At 40.4% G+C, this 21,191-nt stretch overlaps 1 protein-coding gene across 1 annotated transcript in view; it reads right to left on the bottom strand.

The window, feature by feature from the left end:
* Positions 1–2,348: 2,348 nt before the first annotated feature.
* The window catches only part of kcnq1.1 (potassium voltage-gated channel, KQT-like subfamily, member 1.1), a gene marked incomplete at its 5' end in the record, with an annotated part of 43,633 nt that continues 24,790 nt past the window's right edge, over positions 2,349–21,191 (bottom strand). The window contains 12 exons of the mRNA XM_083999184.1: positions 2,349–2,865; positions 4,342–4,403; positions 4,518–4,564; positions 4,721–4,815; positions 6,274–6,349; positions 9,867–9,990; positions 12,865–12,921; positions 13,747–13,773; positions 14,766–14,907; positions 16,925–17,041; positions 17,204–17,299; positions 17,953–18,063. Coding sequence (XP_083855310.1) covers positions 2,584–2,865; positions 4,342–4,403; positions 4,518–4,564; positions 4,721–4,815; positions 6,274–6,349; positions 9,867–9,990; positions 12,865–12,921; positions 13,747–13,773; positions 14,766–14,907; positions 16,925–17,041; positions 17,204–17,299; positions 17,953–18,063 — 1,236 coding nt within the window. The 3' untranslated portion in view covers positions 2,349–2,583. The remainder of the gene's footprint in view (positions 2,866–4,341; positions 4,404–4,517; positions 4,565–4,720; positions 4,816–6,273; positions 6,350–9,866; positions 9,991–12,864; positions 12,922–13,746; positions 13,774–14,765; positions 14,908–16,924; positions 17,042–17,203; positions 17,300–17,952; positions 18,064–21,191) is intronic.

Genomic DNA, 21,191 nt, shown 5'->3' with positions numbered 1-21,191 from the left:
CCCATGGGTTCTCCACCCATTACCCAGTTCAGTTCTTAATGATGTACACTACAAGCTGCTCTGTATATTGTAGGTAATTGAAGCTTTTATCAACACTGGAGTGAGTTAATATGACAGAAATGTTCCTGTTGAATGTATTCGAAATACTCAAATCAAACCTCTTCCATGCTTTTACTCTAGAATGGAAACTGAATTAATTTGCATGAGTTTTAGTGAAATTGTCTAAATTAGAATAAGCTGAATAAAGAAAGCAGGAAGTCTGTAACTGAGCTCAATTTCCTTCATCTTGATAAAGGAAATATGGTAAATTCAGGCATGTATGGGTTTAAATGATTAAACAGAGATCTATCAAAACACATTATGATTTTATGTACATCTTTAGTGTGACGCTTGAGAAAGTAGCATTTTATTAAATTGTAATATATATTTTTCTTCACTGTAATGTTGAACCAAAGCAGTTACTCGTGTTATTTAGTTTAGCTGTTTTTGTTTTTCTGCTCATTGTTTGAATGTTTATGACTGTTATGCTAATTACTGATTTCCTCTCTCTGCACCCGAAATAGCACTAATTACCAGGTTAGTGGGCGGGAGACTCTCTAACCCCCTCCCTATAATCAAACTCTCCCCTCACCCAACTCACGGTCGGCACAAAGGTCCGACCGCCCTCAGCACACTTAAGGAGGGTGCGGCTCATTGTTGTGGACACCAGAGGCAGATGGTCATTTGGGCCTTTTCTCCACAGGGTCTCTTGTGTGAAGGAATGCCTGGACACCCCATGGATGGCCAGTGGGGGGAAAAGGTCACCATCTGCTGCCCAAAGGTTACATGTGTATAGAACATGGTGTTAGCCATGCTTTTGGCCATTTCCATAAGTCAGTGGGGGACACCACTGCCCCACCCCCACCCAACAACAAAGAAGGAAATTCTGCCGCCAACAGGTTTGATAACACGATTAATAAGAAACTTGCATGGTGTTTTAAAAATGAAGCATCTATTAAACTGAAAGAAAAATTACTTTAAATATTTAAAAAAAAATGTACCTTTTGTTTTCTGTCGAGCCGCCTCTGGCAAAAAGGAATAAACCTCACTGAAAGCTGATTATATTCAATATTTTCCAAATTTGCTTTAGTCAGAGATTTCCCAATTGGTGTCAGACACATTACATAAATGCTTATTAACACAATAATTAACAATCGTTTATTGCTGCAGAAGAATATTTCTGAACATTTACAAAAAAAAGAAGGTGAAATAAAATCAAAACAGTGGGAACAGCATTGGTATTGAAATATATAGCCTTTCCCCACAGATACATTTCATTGAATTAAAATTTAATTTAATTTAATAACATTAGTCATCTCAAAAGAATAGAGGATTTTTGAATCACAGTACATGATGCAGTAGGAGCAGTGTCTTTGGCATTGAGCTGAATAAAGTGCAGCGGGGATGACCAACCTGGAGGTTAGCATCACCACATTTCCCTCAACACAAAAAGCCAGTGGGGGGTTTCACATTGGCATTTGGATCCTGCAGAAAATAATCTCATGATGATGCTTACACAGTTTGTTCAGCAGGATCATCCTCTCAAGTGACCACCCCTTTTATGATGAACCCTAAATACAATCGCCAGCAGTAAAAATCTAATGTCAGACTCCTGACCTATACACTGCAGTCACGCAACACCTGAGCTTCCTCTTCTACAAAGCCTGTCATCTTATTTCATTTGGTTAGTGATTGTTTGTAAAAGCATTACTGAACACACAAGGCTGTAAAGCCAGACTATAGTGAGTATAAACCAAAGACCCACAGTCAGTCATCTAACCAACAACCCATGGAACCAGAGATGCTGAAATGCTAACTAATCTCCAGGTATTAGGACCCATCCCTGTAGCACATTCAAGTACATCTCAAGTATAATATTAAAAACAGTTGACCTCAGGTTAACTCACTCAGTAACCACTTTTAAATCTCTCTTCACAACTCATTCTTATAAAAGGGGTGTTAATGTCATAAGGCAGCAGTGTGGTGCACTTGTATTTAGGGTTTAATTTAGGGTTTTCTCCATCAGTGTTGAGTATATGCATTGCTAAATGTTTTTAACATTGTCTTTTATATTTTATTTTATTTTAATGTATTGTACTTGTGCAAGCAGCTTGTACATTTATTTTGAAAACGTGCTACATAAATAAAGTTGATTGTTATTTATAATAACTGTATAATATTAAAACTATACAATAATCCAACAGGGGAAACCGTTTCTGCACTATTGGATTGTTGTTTTTCTTTTACACTTTTCCCATACCTAACATGCTCTGATGAGATAATTCACATAAATATCATGATGGCAACATTCAGCATAACAGCAGCTGCCAGACGTACCAATCCATATTTGTTGCATTGATCAGACAGATAGATGGATTGGTAATGTACAGTATCTACGGTAACAAACTAGTTAGATACATTTATCAGCCATATCTGTATTCATTGCTTTTGATTAGAATAGATAAGTTAGCTAGTCAATACTTAGATACTTTAGGTGACAGACATACAGACAGATAGAAGGCCGGCCAGACATGGCCTCAGGTTTCAGCAGCTCTCGTCCTGACTGGCTGTGGTGGTGCTTGGGGGTTGGTTGGGGCCGGCCGCTGCGCTGGCGGTGTTGGAGGAGAAGGACGAAGGTGATGAAGACAGCTGGTCGTAGCTTGGCAGACTGTCCTGGCTGGGGAGGACATGACAGGTCCGTCCCAGCCGTGGCCTCAGCCTGCCTCCACCTTCGCCCTCAACTTCGCCCCCACCGACGTCCCTCTGGTCCAGCAGGAAGGCCAGGGACTCGGAGATGCGGTTCAGCGTCTGGTCCATGTGTGTTATCTGTTACAGTAGATGTGATAAATCATCAGGCTGGATACACCACTGATTCAGATGAAGATATGTTCATTTGCAGGTTCAGACGGAGGTGAATATAATTGAATTACCCTGCGTGTGACAACATGAGCAACAGTATTGATCTTTAACCTGTGCCACATTATTTTACATTGTCATTTTGCATTGTGTATGGTCTATTAGTCTGTTATGATTACATCAAACAAATTCCATTTCAAAAGAGCTTTTCTGTGACAGGCCTACTTAATGACCATTTAAGTTTTTGTTTTCATTTGATAAGAAATGAAACAGAAAATCACTTTGTTTCTTCAGAAAATGTCTTTTTAGACAAGAAATTAATTTTGATTGATAATTTTATTCATGGATTTGTGGCAAGAATGCACTTGGCTTTGATTTCCGATTTTCTGTTGTTTGGACACATCTTAAATAGAACTGAAAGAAAAACAACCTCAAGGTTTCTCTTTTTGCTCGGGAGAACTGACACAAGCTTTAGAAGTGAATCAGCAATAACAAGGGCCAAGGCCAGACCCCGACGACGACGACTTCACTCATCATGCGACAGAAGACGAGATCGTTTGTTGCGTTGTACAAAACAATTCTTAAATTCAGTTTCCTTTCAGATGTGAAACCGACACTAATGTCAACATCATCTTGAAAAAGTTATTTACACAGAGAACATTTAAAACAATAAAGACAAGCAAAAAATAGAAATTGTGGAGTCTTACAAATATCTTGGTGTCCATTTGGACAATAAGCTTAACTGGAAGGAAAACACTGGGGTCTTATTGAGGAAGGCTCAGTCTAGGCTTTTCTTTCTGAGGAAACTTAGATCCTTTGACATCAAAGCTGCTAGGCATCTTCTACCAGGGCATCCTGGCTAGTGTCTTATTTTATGCTGTTGAGGCAGTATATCTATTGACCACAAGAACAGGATTAATAAGATGATAAAGAGGGCTGGCTCAGTGATTGGTTTTAACCCAGACAAGCTTGAGGTAATCGTGGAGAGGAGAACAAGGACCAAGTTGAAAACAGTCATTTTCTACGAAAACCACCCACTCCACAATACATTTAAAGAGCTCAAAAGCTCCTTCAGTGAGCGGTTAGTGATGCCTCTGTGTTCTACTGAACGACTCAGACGCTCCTTTGTTCCTGTAGCAGTCAGATTTTCTTTTTTTACCACAATCACTAACTGTATTGCTGTATCAATTTAATTCACTTGTTTTGAGTACTCTGTCGTATGAAGTATCCAATCATGTCAATACAGCTGTTTTTGTGCAATGGTATGGAACTGTTTGTATTGTTTGTTAAGTGGATGTGTGTGTTTTTATTTTGTGGCAAAGCAGTTTCCCCTTGGGGATCAATAACGTTTTCTATCCTATCCTATCATTGTGTACCTTTTGGTCGCTGCTTCACAAATAAATGAATGTGAATATTAGTTTCATGTTGTCATGGAACAAATCCCACCTTGTCCTCCATCCTGTTGAGTCTGGATCCAATAGAGTTGTTGCCTTTGTCTCTGGCTCTGTCTACAGAGGGACACAAGAGTCGAGCAAATAATAATACATGAGGATTAGGGCTGTGGTTTGTTGCGTAGTTACTGTAATATATTTCGATGAGAGTGCAGTGGAGTGATTCATTACCTGAGCCTGTCTGGAACAAAGTTATCTTCCCTAAAGACTGGTCCAGCCTGAGAGGATCAATCAGAGGAACGCACACTTACACACACGTGCACTGTTTATTGTTTATTTTTTGTCATATTCACAATAACATCATACACCATATGTCTCATGCATTACTCAGGGGATCCTGTTCTCATCAAGCTTGTCCTAGTTAAACAGTTTACCTCCTCTGCAGCTCCTTGATTCGCACCATGAGGTTGAGGTGACCCTGGGAGTATTGTTCAATCACATCTCGCACATCATATGGTTTACGAGCTTGCTGCAACAGAATAGAAAAAAATAAAAGTTTGGAGGAGTTACATAATAAATATTAAATTCCTCTTTTACGCCTTAGGAATATAATGTCATGAAAGGACAATTAAGATCTTCCCACACCAAGAATGACCACAATAAAGAAGTAAGCATCCACACAGACGATGTAAACCATCAGTTGCCTTGTAGGAAAAGAGGTAGCAGAGATGCTGATTTAGCTTTCATTCATCAGTATTCCTAATTATAAGAATATAAATAACCTTACTTCAGTGCTGATAGAGCATGTTACCTTCATATTCCTTAGTGCTACAGTTCAACTGGTAAATTATTCTATTTCCCAACTTGAGGTCTTCACTGTGTATGACCCCATTATCTTTTTTAATTGGCTGTCGGTGTTTCTATTCATCAAATCATTCTGAAAGGTGAGGCCAGCAGTAGTTACGGTTGTAGCCGTCATACTTATCTTCATGGTTGTCCTTCTTGGTGTGGGTAGCAGAGCATTTATGTACATTGGTTGTGGTCTTGTCACTCCTCAGTCTTTGGTGTTAAAGGACACATATTATGCCCCTTTTCCACAAATTGAAATAGTACCCAGGAGTCTTAAAGACGTATCTGTGACATGCTTTGGTCAAAATACCCCAAGGATCCAACATCACAGCTCTTTTCATCCTCTCAAAACAGCCCTCTTCAGAACGGCTGGTTTCAGTGCCTGTCCCTTTAAATGCAAATGAGCCACTTCTTGCCCCGCCCCTTCTACCGGTCCCAGGTAGGCCTGGTATTATGCAAATTTGAAAGCTAGTTACATCACTGGAAGACATCTGAATTCTCGCATTTTGGGGGCCGGAAGGCAAGACAAACACCCAAATATATGTTAAAGAACCTTCAAAAAGTGATCTTTCCATAATATGTCCCCTTTAAGTTTGGTGTATGTAAAATTGTGTAAGGGGAGAGGTTGTACAATATTACTGCTTTAAATCTTAGATTTTAGTTGATTGATATTGGACATCAACTGTAAGTAGACTACACGCTGAAACAAAAAACAAAAACTTTTATTTAAGATATCAAAGCTCTATAATGACTCAAACAATTGCTGTTACCCAGTTGCCAAAAGCCCAGCCTCTGTCTACCTTCAGTTTGTCTGAGGACAACTGAGGAAAAGTTTCTCAACTTTCCAAACTCTGCGGCAGAGCTCGATTTCTGCTTTTAGTTGTCGTTAAGTCAGTGTGGGTGTAGAAACCCAATAATGGCTGTCCACACTGTACTCTCGATTTACTGTATAATAAATCAAGGCCAGGTTAATTGGATGACCAAAATGTCAACACTGAAAATCATGGAAGTGAATAAAACTAAATTGTCTTCAGTCTGTACAATCTGTACTTAATTGTAAGTGATGTTTTTCTAAATGTATCTTTTTTCCAATATAGTGAATGAAATGTTATTCGCAATAAACCAGTGGCATACTTACCTGGAAATTTCTCTTAGCCACAAAATAGCGCATTCTCTGGATCACTCTGATGGCTCTTCGATGTGACTCCGTCAATCTGCGGAAGAGAGTTTCATAGGAATTTGCTCGTGTTACTTCTCCTGGAGGAAATGTAATATACCTGAGATTGTGGTGAGAAGTATTACAGGAATTGATTTTCTTTTTGTCAAACATAAATGTCAGAGAAACCTTTATTTTCCTTGTGTGAAACAGGTGTCACAGTGAATAGATGAAAAGATGGTTGACACTGCTTTCACACCCAGACTCTATCAATTTAGGGGAAATATTCACTGCAGCTTTTCTTTTATATACAACCTAAAAGTGCAGCACAGTTTCATTATTACTTTTCCCTCTACATGAAAAGCCTCTCTCTTATGACATGTCTTTTTTTTAATGTGACAAAGCCGAGTTACAGTATAAGAAGGAAGAATGGGGTGGTTGTTGGGGTCAGTGCGTTCCGCTGAAAATCATTAAGAAAAAGCTCAGAGTGAGTGCGGTGTGTTCACACTCTGTTATGAACTGGAATTATGAGGGATCTATTTCTCATCAGGCGTCACTTCTCTGGAGAGGCAGCGGCTGAGTGTGTGAGTTGGAGAGAAGTGAGCTCTTTGTCTGATCTAGTTGGGTAAAAACCATGTATGAGGAACAAGGTCTCTGCGTTTCATAATGGACTTTTCACAGAGAAACACAAAAGGCTGACTCTCAAATGCAGCTTTTATAACTTTCTGCCAAATTAGCACTTTATCAGGAAATGTCATAATGTGCTTTGTGGGCTGTTGTAAAAATCACACAAATGGATTATGCGGTGGTGGTATTACTAGAATTACACCATATGGCAAACAGTGGAACATAGTTTCTGGAAACTGAAACACAAAGTTTCGGTAGTCAAAGTGCTGCTGCTCTGGCCTCTAAAGCCCATGTGGTACACGAACACGACCCAACTCGTCTGACAGGAAAATTGTAACCTAAATAATAAAAAATAAAAAGATTCCTATAAGATTCAGAGTCACTGTGTTATTTCCCTTGACACTGGCTGTTGTTAAGTCAAGTGCAGTCTGTGTCCTGAGCCTCGACAACTGGGATGTGCGATACAAAAGACTGAATATGATTGATAGATGAGATCACACACTATTATTATGGTTTGATGATAAACTATATTTTCAACTATATTTGGCTCTCTCAGCTCTAAACTGAGGGGCAGAGAGAGCGCCATCAAACTGCAGATGAATCGGCTGATGTTGATTCAAGTTTTCCTCCAGTGTTGGTCACAGTTCCATTTGGCCTGAGGTGTTCAACCAGATGAAACGTGTCTCTTCTGTTTACATGGACTTTGGCCAATTCAGATTTTCAAAATTTTTTGTAACTTTTCTTCTCTAACGTATGTTCATAAAACATTCACTACAAACTGTTCTCTCTCTATAAGTCTCTCATCCCCTCCCTTTCTTCTCTTCTTCCAAGGCAGAGCAGAAACGCTGGTGGTGTGGGCGCACATATACAACACCCCAGTTTATTAAAGGGATAGTTCAACATTTTGGCAAATTGACCCATTGCCATAGTTCCTATAGTCATAGCAGTAGGTTCGTTACCTTTAATTGTCGGTGCAAGCTTTTTTAGAACGGTGGAGCAGAGCCGTGAGCTGCACATGAGATAATAATGGAACGTTGCAAGATGGAGTCGTTTTCGAGGCAAATGCAGAGACTGCTTGATGAAAAACTGCCCCTGACAGGAACGCACATCAGCGGTTTTGCATGAATTTACCTTGAAAACAACTCTGTCTCGTAACATTCCGTTATTATATATTATCTCATAGTGTGGTGAATGTGCAGGTCACAACTTGACCACGAGACCGTTTTGGAGTTGTTGGATTGTGTATTTGATGACTTTGATGAGGGAAACCAAGAAATCCCAATAGCCTCCGTAGCGTAGCTCTGAGTAGCTTGCCGTTCTGCTCCACCATTCTAAAAAAGCTTGCACCTACAATTAAAGGTAGCGAACCTCCTGCTATGACTATAGGGACTATGGCAATGGGCCAATTTGCCAAAATGTTGACCCTTCACCCTTTAAGTGAAGTAGTTGTCATCCATAGGGGAGGTGAGATGTGTAGCAAATACCCATAATGCCTATGTACATGAGCGTGAACACCACAGATAAACAAATAGATACTGTGTATGTGAGACAGAACAAACGGCCACTGTCGGACAATTTCAAACACTTGCCAACTTATCAGGGCATCTTTTGTGAAGAAATAAAGTGTTGTTTAATATAGTTGCACAAGGTCAAAGGTCACGAATAAGTGCACTGTGGTCTGGATCCATACCGTTCTACCTGATAACATATAACCTACTCGTCTTGGGTTCCATGGTAACCTGCGTATCACGTGTTTGACACCCTATTGATAGTAGAACTGACCCATGGATGTATAGCTGCATGGACTGTGTTGACCCTGTCAGCACACTGACGTTTGCAGGGCTATATAAGATGAATAGATTAAGAATTCTTACATCTTGATGGAGCCTTTCTAGTTTATGGAACTGTTAGCACCATTTAATTTGTTTAAATTAAGGACATTTAAGCACTAGATGCACATTTTTTTGTTTTGTATCTATTACAGTTCCCTGCTGCAAATGGCATTCCTAATGTTTCAACAACTGTGCCTTAATATTTCAATTTAGATGTTGCCTTGGCTTGTTGCCCCCTATGTTCATAAATGCAACAGTTAATGTGTGTTTTCTCCTGCTTATGGCCCAGACGCTTTATGAGGTACTTCATTAACAAAACAATAGAAAGTGAGAAATCACAAATCTCTTTGCTTGACTTCGCTTCAGAAGCCATGCCTGCTGTGTTACTTTAAGTGCAATTAAATGTGTTTGTGACAAAATGTGCCGGCTTTGTCAAACCTGTCAGTGCCTCAGTTTGGCGTGAACTATTCATCACCACAACATTGTGTAGACAAAGTGGACAAGTCGTAATTCAATCTCTAATTCACTTTAAGATCCAGGGGTTTCTGCAGTAATTTGACAAATTCGGTTTAAGAGCAGCACAGATTCCAAGCTTTTTATTCTCTTTTTTTTCTCTCTCCATGGACAAAACGACCAGTAGCGTCTCATAATGCCTCAATTTGGCAACGGGATTTCATGTGGCATTGCTCTATGAAAACAGCTGGTTACGTGTTTTGGAGTCAGCAGAGCACAGAGCGATCTTTGCCAACAACATTGCTGCATGAAATTCCCCACTCTGCATCATTACCCCACTGTTACTGAAAGTAAGTCCCACGGGTCAAAACTGTCGCTCCATTTGTTTCACTTACTGCGCACTTACATTACACTGCAGTTACTTAACGCTCATTTTCTCATATTACTCTCAGTCTCTCACTGGGCAAGAGGCTCAGCAAGCACAAGTGCTTTTCCTGACTAGAGAATCATTACCCAGCAGACAGGAGCGCTCTAGGGTTTGCCACATAGCAAAGGTTAATTACAAATAACTTAAAAAATAAAATAAAAAATAAAAAAAACACACCAAGTAGCTTAACACACACAAATAGCGTCGGTGCAATGGCAGAGAAGCTGTGAACTCACTGTGACACTGAGGTGGCAGGAGCTAGTTCACTGTCTCGCTCTGCCTCCAGCTCCAGGTCGTCTGCAAAGCTGCAGTTTCTCTGGAGGGGGCCGGAGGAGTGGACATCCAAGAGGTTTCTTTTCACTGCATGTTTACACAAAGACACACACACACACACACACACACACATGCATTAGGGTTATCAATGTATCTGTGCATCCACACTACTCTTGTTCTAAACTTCACTCTTTCTACCCATCCCCAATCTGCTCAAAATGCAGATCAGCCCTGGGCCTATTTTGGTTTTGTTCCAAATTAAATCAGTTTTGGTCTGATATTTTCAAATGCTTTTCCGAGGTAAATAACTGTAATATTTCTCCAGATCCACTCACCGCAATTCTATGTGGCTCTCGACAACTTTTTATGCTCACCAATTTGCACCGTAACACTATACAATATGAAATGGTCATTGCAGAAAGGAACATCTTCACTCATTGGAAAAGTGATGAGGTGCCTTCCTTTAAGGCCTGGCTTTCAGAAATCATCAGTCTGCTACATATGGAAAGGATCCGACACAATGTCTCTCTCAGCTCTGCAACCTTTGATAGGGTGTGGCAACCATGTCTTCTTTATCTGTCAAGAATGACCTAAAAGTAATACTTCACGTCTCTGTCAACGTAACTTCATGTTTTTGATTTTGATGTATTACCTGCTACGTTCTGTATGTCAATGTATATACTGTTTCTGGGCAGGACCTTTTTTTCTTTTTTTTTCTTCTCTTCTGTCCACTTGTCAATGTGTATTTGTTCTTTAACAAGTGCTGTGCCTTTTATTTATTTATTATGTTGTCCCTCTTAATTAATATATTTAAAATTAATTTAAAAAACAAATGTTTCTGTGCATCCATAGCTGACTCTGTTTGTTGTATATGACCCTGGATTTGCGGTGTAATTTATGTAATTGGCCTCTCTCTCTCCCTCTGTACCCACTCTATCTATCCCACAATGCCCAATGGGAACAGAGAAAGAACGTGCATGCTGCATTAGCTTACTGACCTAACAGTCGCAGACACAGTAAATGGCTGAAATAAATAAAACGAAAATGCTGAAGTAGCTCCCTTCAAATCCCTGCTGACTTGGGGAAGGCCTCCTCATTGTGGGAACACTATGACCTTGCGAACAGTGACCCTGTCTATACATAGCTCTGTTTTGGATTATGACACAACTGTCAGTTTCAGATGGGGAAAAAAGATATCAAGAGTTTACAGACCAGGCCAATACCGAGAGAGGGAGGGCGAATCACAGCCTCATTTTGACAAACAGGTAGAAAACATGATTTATATTATTATGGGTGTGACACATCAAAGGAAGAGGGTTCGAACCTAGGGTCTGGGGCCTTTCTGTGTAGAGCAGTGGTTCCCAACCTTTTTTGGCTTGTGACCCCATTTTGACATCACAAATTTCTGGCAACCCTGCAATCACATGCAGTCATGTGATCGCGGGGTCGCCATAAATTTGTGACGTCAATCAAGATGCGCCAGCTGAGATATTTTTATTTCAAATTGTTTTTTATTGAGTTTTCAAAAAAAAGCTGTAGTGAGAAAAAACAAAACAACTGAAACTGCCAAAGAGCTAATAGATACAATTGCATGAATGCCATGCATGGCTCCAATCTCCTGTGTGCGTCGGATATAATATCAGATATTTGTATATGCTGCATTTTATTTGAACTTGATTTATATTTGAGAAAGGGAAAGTATAGAATACAGTTGTTTAAGATTGGGTGTGATGTTTTTAATCACAATTTTAAAAAGAATAGTAATTGGTTAAAAAATATATTTTTATCAGTAATTTCTATCAATTACTCAAGATTTCAGGCGACCCCATTTGAATTCCAGGCGACCCCACATGGGGTCCCGACCCCAAGGTTGAAAAACACTGGTGTAGAGTGTGCATGTTCTCCCTGTGCCTGCATGAGTTTCCTACAGTACATAGCCTCCTCCCACAGTCCATAGGCATGTACATTAGGATGATTGACGACTCTGAACTGCTCAGAGGTGTGAATGTGTGTGTGTGTGTGTGCATCTCTGTCAGTGCTGTGATAGACCGGTGACCTGTCCAAGGTGTACCCTGCACTCACCAGCCAAGATTGCTGGCACTCACACACAGACACACACAGACACACACAGACACACACACACACACACACACACACACACACACACACACGCACACGCACACGCACACACACACACACACACACACACACAGCTGACCTGACCTTACAAGGTTAGGCAGTATAACTGATGGATGATTGGTTTCTAATACTGTGGTTGTAATTTGCTATGAAACACATGATCAAAGAGGAAAGGTTGTGTTGTCCCAAGCCTGAACAGTAACATTAGAAGCCTAAAATAAATAAATATATAAACCTGTATTAGGCGTGAAGGTCGGTTTCATATCCAAAGATGTGTTTACAAAAAGGCTATTTTCAGTCTAGGAGACAGAGAGTCAGGACGTCTCCAGTCATCCGAAATCCATAATTGCAACTGTGCATATTGTCACCGTCTCCAGCAGCGAGAGATCTACAGCAAAGATCTACGGCCGAGTTGCTGTGGAAACCTATTAATTGTTTGTGAACCGCCGAACGCAGTGTCTGCAAACCGCAGCAGCCCGAGGAGTGTGACAACAACGCCGCTCTCGTGCATGATTATGATGTGAGAGGCTGAAAACATGGTGTTAAAATACATCTGATTTGCTTTGAATGGAATAATTGCTTCTGCCAACCAGGGCTGACGTCAGGTGTCATGACGGGTCCTGACAGTGTCGGCTGATGTTCCTCCATAGAGGAGCTGCTTGAACCACTTAGAGAGTCTGTGTGATACTTTGCACATTATCATACATCAACAGTTGACAAAAGCAAATTAAAAAAAATGGTTGTCTCACACATAATTTTCCTGATAGCAAAGTAACAGGTCGGCAAATTAGTAAACACACATACATGAACAGGTGGCGTTACCTGGAGGGGGGGAGCTGAACTGCAGGGAGGACAGAGACGTCCAGGACTGCTGGCGATCTGGAGCACAGACGAAGAGAAACACAGATTAATGATGCCATCGTTGACACGGGGGGCATTAATTACAACAACAATGGTGATAGTCAAACACTATGGTGCTGAGAATGCACTTTCAATTTCATTAAACAAACAGAAAACAAAAACAACACCTCACAACATGATCACGCCCTAATACAGTGGTTCCCAACCTTTTTTGGCTCGTGACCCCATATTAACACCACAACTTCCTGGCAACCCCACGATCACGTGATATTGATGCTGCATTTTATTTGAACTCGATTCATATTCGAGAAAGTGAAAGTATAGAACACAGTTGTTTAAAGGGATAGTTCAACATTTTGTCAAATTTTGGCGCTACTGAGGCTAATGGGATTTCTTGGTTTCCTTCATTAAACTCATCAAATACACAATCCAAAACGCTCTTATGAAGTTGTGACCTGCACATTCACCACACTATGAGATAACCTACTGCTATGACTATAGGGATTGTGGCAATGGGCCAATTTGTCAAAATGTTGAACTATCCCTTTAAGATTGTGTGTGGTGTTTTTAATCATAGTTTTAAAAAGAATAATAATTAGTTATTAAATATTTTCATCAGTAATTTTTTTAATCAATTACTAGACATTTCAGGAGACCCCATTTGAATTGCAGGTCTCGACCCCAAGGTTGAAAAACACTGTCCTAATATATAGAGGAAACATGCCGTTTCAGTAAAAACACCCTGAGTCTACAGGAGACAGTTAAAACACAGAGTGAGAGAGGGGACAGTGAGTGTGCAGTACTGAGGACATGTGCAGGACATGGACACTAACAGCAGCTCACCACATCCTCCCAGAGTGTGGGATCCAGCTAGACCCGGTCCACAGACCCAACAACCAGAGAGGAAGAAAAGACACAGGCCAGGAAACAGGCAGTTAAGTTGATTGAAAGAAGCAGATTAAGAGAGACAGATTAAAGAAAAGGAGTAGAAAGCCGAGAGACGTCCAAGAGAGAGTTTGTCAAATCTCCAAATCCTCAAAAGCAGGAGACTTAACCATTTGCATACTACAAGTATTCTCCTTATAAAACCTAATAAACCGGGGTGTAAGCAGCGGTAGTGTTTAGCTGATTACCACCACAAAGCATGTGACTGGCTATTTTTCTGGATCTGTATTATGTATCCATCCGTAGCCGCTGAATGCTGGCATCATTCATCATCTGTGTGTGAAGCACCTCATCAGAGCAGTGTGAGATATACGGGATGCATGTGAAAAGAGGAACAACAATGAACAGGCTGTCCATCCTCGCAGCCACGCTGCTAATGTGGGAGATTATGAAGCCCCGAATATGTTCCCTGGCTGTTATCACCGAGTTCCAGTCTGTTTCACAGTCACAGTAACGCGCTGCGCCGACGGCAGAGACATTGACAGAAAGAAAGTTGGAAGGATACGGACACGGATCGTTCTCGGCTTTCCGTTATTGAGGCAGAAATGCTGCATGTTGTGTTGGAGTTGTGTAAAAGAAAAAAAGAAAAATCAGCAGTGCACCGCTGGAGTTCTCATACTCATCAATACATCCTCACATTTTACTGCTGCAATGTGCTCATCCATCTTTGATGTCTGCATCTGTGCATGTGCATTCTGCATGACGTCTTAATGAAACCAACCTCAGAAATTCATTAGCCGGTTTAACAGACATTTTGGCAAAATGGTCTGTTTGGCCCTGTTTAGTGTAACAGCCGTGCAGGAGCAAAGATGTTTTCTGAAGTAAACAGAGTTCTTCCCACTGATTAAAGCGAACTGAAAGCCAACTTACTGCATCAGAGATAAGACTACTGTACAGCTTGTCCCATTTTTCAGTACCTGCTGTGCCCACAGTGCTGTAAACATCTGAACTCAGCTCCTTCCCACTGTCAAACACTGAGTCGAAGGTGATGCTGGGAATTGTGGGAGAAGTCAGACCGTTGTCCTTGTCAGCGCTCTTCAACTTCCTCCTTATCTTCACCTGCCAAGGAAACACAAACATCTTAGCTCAGCAAAGCGTTCGTGTGGAGAGACATGGGCATTTGTTTGACATTTGAGTGACGCAACAGCCGCTTTGCAAAGCAGTCAAACTGTGCAAAGTAGGAGCGATATTTTTCATATAGTTAACAAAATAGAAGTGTGAATATTCTGTTTCCAATGAGACATTATGCACATGAATGTGTTTTTCCCCCTCTTGCAGTATCATACTAATCAAACATGAAAAATGTTTCAATAGGCTCTATGCCGAGGGTCACATGACCAAACCGGAAAATGGGTAACTCCACTTCCGCTTAGATTCTGACAAGCACGACGCGCGGTAAAAACAAATCAAACAGACCACAGCCAGCTACTTCTACGCGTTCTTTTGCTACAGGTAGTTATAACGTTATAGTCTCTTTTATGTTGTATGTAATGTATAATGTTTTTTATCGCTTTTATGTTTTATGTTTGAAAAATGTCGAGTAAAGACAGGGAAAAGAAGGTGAAGTGCCAGCCAAGGCAAAGTGCAAGCAACCACAGCTTTTGCTGTGTTCCTGAATGCCCTATGTCAGGGAGATTCAACAGCTCTGTCAGTTTCCATTCGTTCCCCAAGGATGTGGACCAAAGAAAGAAGTGGATTCACAATATTAAAAGAAAAAACTTAATAATAAAAAAGAGCACCACCGTCTGCAGCCGGCACTTCCTTCAGACCGACGTCATACAAGGAGGTTACAAGTTGTATATTAAATGTATTTTTTTTGTTAACAATGGACATTGTTGAATAAACTTCATATTTCATTCCTTTGTGTAATCTTTTTTTCAAACTGGTAATTGCAAAGTATACAGAAATATAGAGAAGGCATTTTTTAGAGCTTTTAACCTTTTTACCATGTCCACAAGATGTTTTTTTACATTATAGGCTACATTACATATGAGGAAAATAAGCAGTGGAAGTCTTAAATGTTTATTTCCATGTTGGAATAGCAGTGAACCGATGACAGGCTCATAAAAACAGATTAACTCAGCCAGTAATCAATCCTGAGAATTTGCAGGGAACAAGTAGTCTATAACCTGGCAGTAAGTTACAGACAGCGAGTGTTAGCATTAGCACAACAGCCCTTGTCCATTTTCGTGGTAGGAGCTTTAGATATGATTCGATGGACGTCGGACATGCTCAGATTGGGTAATTCCTGCAGGCATCGTGAATAAAAAAGTTGTTGTGCCATCCTGGGAAGAGCAACAACAAAATCGTGGAAAAATGAAGTGGGTTTGATTCGTTTTTACCGCGCGTTGTGCTTGTCAGAATCTAAGCGGAAGTGGAGTTACCCGGTTTCCGGTTTGGTCATGTGACCCTCGGCATAGAGCCTATTACTCCTTTCTAAAATCACAGTTTCAAACTGTGCATTCAAAACTCCTTAACTCTGTTGAATATACAGTAGACCAGATAATGAAAATAAAGGCTTCCTAATTCTAATGTCTAATCTACTTTCCATTTCCATTATTCACTCGTGTGTTTTGTTGATGATGACAGCAGGAACAGAGTGATGTTTTGAAGAGCAATGACAGGTAAAAAAAAAAACTATTTTACCTGAAATATTTGCACATTTGAACAGAACAGTTCTGACATGTTAACAACATTTTACAATTCATGCACTGGGCCTGCTCTTTTACCCAAGTTCCAGTAATATTGAATAATCAGTATGAATACTATGAATACTTTTTCCCCTATCCCACCTAAATTTCTGTTTTTATTCTTCCCACACAGTTTTCATACCACCACTGACAACTATCACAGACACTACAAACTACAGCCTTTAAAAACACCATAAGGTTGAATCAACACCTCTCTAAAACAGTTTTCACAAAAAAAAGACAGAGCACAATCGTCATGACAGCAGGATTTACAGTATTGCAGGTCTCTTGCTTCAGACCGCATTCGTTTTGCCATGGTGTGTTTAATAACCTGGAAACTGAGTGTGAGAAGCAGCTACAGTAAAATCTATAGGATGATTACTAACCGATTTCTTGGGCTTGGGGGTGGTCAAAGACGAGGCGGGGATGCTGGATCGCTTCTTCAAAAACATCTTGAATGTGGCCGAATCAAAGTTCTCAACTGCAAAACATCTCCATGAAGTCTGGAGGGGCCACGAAAACAGCAAGAAATTGGTTGGACAGGACGCAAGAAAGAAAGCAAAGGCTACATGAAAGGATGGTCTCAGTAATGAGCCTGGGGCTTTGAGACAATCCAGTACCTCTGCTATACTGTGGTTTTGTTTCAGCATTTCTTGGTCAAATACCTGAATGAGGCAGGCAGCTGCAGGGATCTGTCTGTTGAAGTGTTTCTGTCTTTGCTTCTGCTGCACCTTCAGGGCGAAGCCGGAGCCTAAGATTCCCTGTGAACAACAGCAGAGCAGAGTTATTGCTTATTAATCCACTTCTATCAACACACTCACAGGCGGCAGCGTGATCCAAGGAGAAAGAAATACACACAAAGTTAATCCAGAATTAGAAGAATAACGTGCCGATAAGTGCTGAAATTTCCAAGTCTATTATTCACTTTGTTCAGTCACAGAAATCAATAGTTTAAAATGTTAATCACTTAAGTCTTTACTCAACTAAAGATATATTTGTGGGTTAAAGTTTCTGCAATGCGTGGGCTTCTCTAAATTTCACGTCGCTGCAAACTGAAAACGGTCTGAACTCAAACAAATTCATTATTTTATACACTACACTATGAATACTGAACCAAATAATGATTTATAAAGCAGCCGAGCTTTACACGTTTGATCCAAACTCTTCTCCACGCACCACCTGACTGTAACCGTGTTTAAATGCAAAGTTATTGTAGTAGTTAATCTTAACTGCATTTCTCGACTTTGAGAGTCTCGCGTAGGATCTGAGTTGTTGCACAGGTACGGCCCTCGCTATACAGGAAACATTAGAGAGGGGATCAATATTTTGAACACAACACACAACAACTGTGAACAGATCTGAGCCACCTCAGCCTGAAATATGCTGTGGTTCAGCAGTTTCTCTTTCCACTTACTGCAGGCAGGGCGAAGAAGGAAATGGCAAAGACTGAGAAACAGGATGCGATGGTCTTTCCAATCCAGGTTTGTGGCACTTTGTCTCCATAGCCAATGGTAGTCACGGTTACCTTTGAAAACACACATAGGAATTAGTACAAGATGCTTCAACACTATCTGCAGAGCTGTAGACATGAGACGTACATGCTAACATGCTGAGGAAGCCCAAAAGTGTTTACCTCCTTAGTTCAGTGTGTTATGAAGCTAATGTAATATTTGCTAATTAGGCAACAACTTACTAAGGCTGATGGGAATTCCCTTTGCTCTGCAGATATTTGGTCATAAACCTGAACAATGGACAAATTGAAGATTCAAGAGATTCAAGATTCAAGAAATCTCCATTGTCCCCGGGGGGCAATTTGCAGTGCAGCTAGCAGTAAAACAACAGTAAAATACACAACAGTGACAAACGATGACATGGGACAATAACACGGGACAACAATTGACAATCATCAAAGTGCAACAATGCAACAATGGATAAAAGCAGACAGATTTAAAGGGACCAAAGTGCCACAGTATATTGGTTTGTTCTCAACATTGGAAGGGACACAACAACTTTTTTTTGCCTACAGTGACTTGATGTGCTTATGAATGTGCTCCTTCTTTTATATATAGTCTATGGTACGCCACAACCCGCTGAGTTCGGGAATCAATAAAGAACTGGATCCATAAGCAGAAATGATAACAGAATAAACAACAATAAAATCCAATCAATTCCCATCCCTATCATTCAGTCATCAGCACCAAACATGCTGAGTACCCCTAATAAATTGTTATTGTAATTTCTCAAAGTGCACCACCAATGTGCACAAGATTGATGCATTTAAATTTACAATGCTCACCCAGCAAGAGGTGCAGCCTCTGAGGGCTGAGCCCCCCCAAAGGTCTGATCCTAGAACCGCCCCTGCTGTGATGCATGTGAAGGTGTATCGCTGCACCTGTATAGAGCTGAGTGATCTGTGCTGTTTTTTCTTTCAAAGTGTGTGTGTGCGTATCCTTGCACCAAATAAAACACTGCACGTCCTAGAGTCCACTACACCTGCCAAGTGTTCCATACATCAGATGACGTACAGTTGGTTCAAATATTGGTAGGGACAAATCTGCTCTTTAAAAATATTTGTATGGACATGTCCATAACATCCATACGCAAACCTACGCCCAAGCATTTGAATAAATGACAAATAATGAAAATGTTACATCAATATCCCCTGCAGGATTAGCAGCTGGTTGACAGGGATAGCTAGAATTGACTGATAGATCAACAGTCTGCACACACAACATGCACCCTGCACACAACATTTTGACTACAAGTAACACCACTACTAGAAGCTTCATGAGAAAATCTTACAATTCTGGTCAGCGTGCTTGGCCTGGACTTGACCCCGGGCCGTGACAACAGCTGTGGTAACTGGTTGCAACTCATCTGCTTTGAGTCTTTACTGTAGTGCATGAGGCCAGAGTGTTTTCTCCTGACCTCCCAGCTCCAACTCTGACCTTTTTCACTGCTCCCACTCTCATTTACATCTTTATGCACTCAGAGTGCCTAATGCAGACAGTAAGTGTGTGTGTGCTGGACTCAATCCTGATGAAACTCCAGTGTGTAAGTCGCCTGCAGTAAATAAAGTTGTTAGGATTTTGCCGTGTATGTGTGTGTATGTTTTTTTTTTTTTTTTTCATATATCAGGATCCCTGAAGTTTCAGAGTGGGTGGTGACTTATTGTCTGAAAATAAAAATTTCCCCTTGTTTTCTCTACACTATTTGTTTTGCTGCTTGTATTAACAGCCCACTTGATGTGCCCTAGGGGTTTGACACAACTCCTACTGTAACAACAGTAGTACACATAAAACACTGTCTATATTTGACCTTTCACTTGCCAAAATACTGTTTACAACAAGTGAGTGTTTTCTGTACTATCACGCTCTTAGCAAGATGGCAATAAAAAAGAAGACAGTCGAAACATAATGCATTCGATGTTAATGTTACGATAGATGGAATTAGTTTGGTGATTTAACGACATATCAGAGCCAATTCTTCTTACTAGCAGTTATTTAAAGTAATAATGAATGATCTTTACTTATTCATTAGACTAAAGTGTAAGACTTAATTAATTATTAATTCATGGAATAATTTGACATTTTGTCAAATATGCTTCCTCGCCTTCTTGCTGAGGGTTAAATATAATGATTGTTACCACTCTCACGTCTGTCTGTTCACTCTGAAGCTATTAGCTGGCAGCAGTGCCACCGTCTATGTAAAGAAATAAGAGACCCCCCTCCTCCCTTAGGCTGATGCAAAAATGAAAATGCCACTGCACACTCTTTTATGTGTCTATTACTCAAAATAGCCCAGATATCAAGGGTAGCAAAAATGTAGCATAGTGCTGATTTATAATGGGTATTACAGAGAACAGTCATGGAGAGAGAAAAAGAGAGAGAAAGACAGAGAGAGAGAGAGGTGAACCGATGCAGCAAAGAGCCATGGGTTGGATTTGAACCCGGGGTCCTGCAGTTTGGACTCAGCCTTTATAGTCTGTGCTCCACCAGGTGGGGTTATGTCTGTCTATAGCTATAAAAAGCAACCTATGTGTCTGCGTGTTTTCTCTCAGTGGACCGAGTACAGGATCTGTCAGTCTGTTCACCATCTACTGTTCAACGATAAAACTTCTCCAATCCTCTTGGGGATTATAAAAGGTTTGGTTTCATTTGACAGCACTTTGGGGATATTGTTTATGAAATGATGTGGATAAAAAGGACAAGAATGTTATATTCAAGTACATGATAGACAGGTTATTATACTGTATAGGATAAGTAAGCCAAGTATTTATCTTAGCTTAGCATAAAGAGTGAAACCACAGGAAACACTGACTGCATTTACATGGACTTAAGTATTGATCAGGGTTTTTAAGTGTCCCGTTTTTGTGTTTGAGCACAACGCACCAACGATTAAAATCAGGATACTGAAGTCCATGTAAACGCAGTCACTGTTGTTTCACAGTTGAAAGAAAAAAGAATATATATATAATTTTGTTAACATGTTCCAGTACCAGTAGCAGAGCTGCTCACAGGTTTTATGTTAAAGCAGATTAACATTAACATTAACATTCAGTGGAATGTTTTTGTTAATATAAGTCCTAAATAGTCCTATTTTCCGTCAGCAATCACTTACATGAAGTATTTCAGCCTAAACACGAGTCTCTCC

This window comes from Trachurus trachurus (assembly GCF_905171665.1).
Source record: "Trachurus trachurus genome assembly, chromosome: 3".
Lineage (NCBI taxonomy): Eukaryota > Metazoa > Chordata > Actinopteri > Carangiformes > Carangidae > Trachurus > Trachurus trachurus.
The sequence above is the reverse complement of the archived record's forward strand: the minus strand, read 5'-3'. Positions and strand labels throughout refer to the sequence as shown.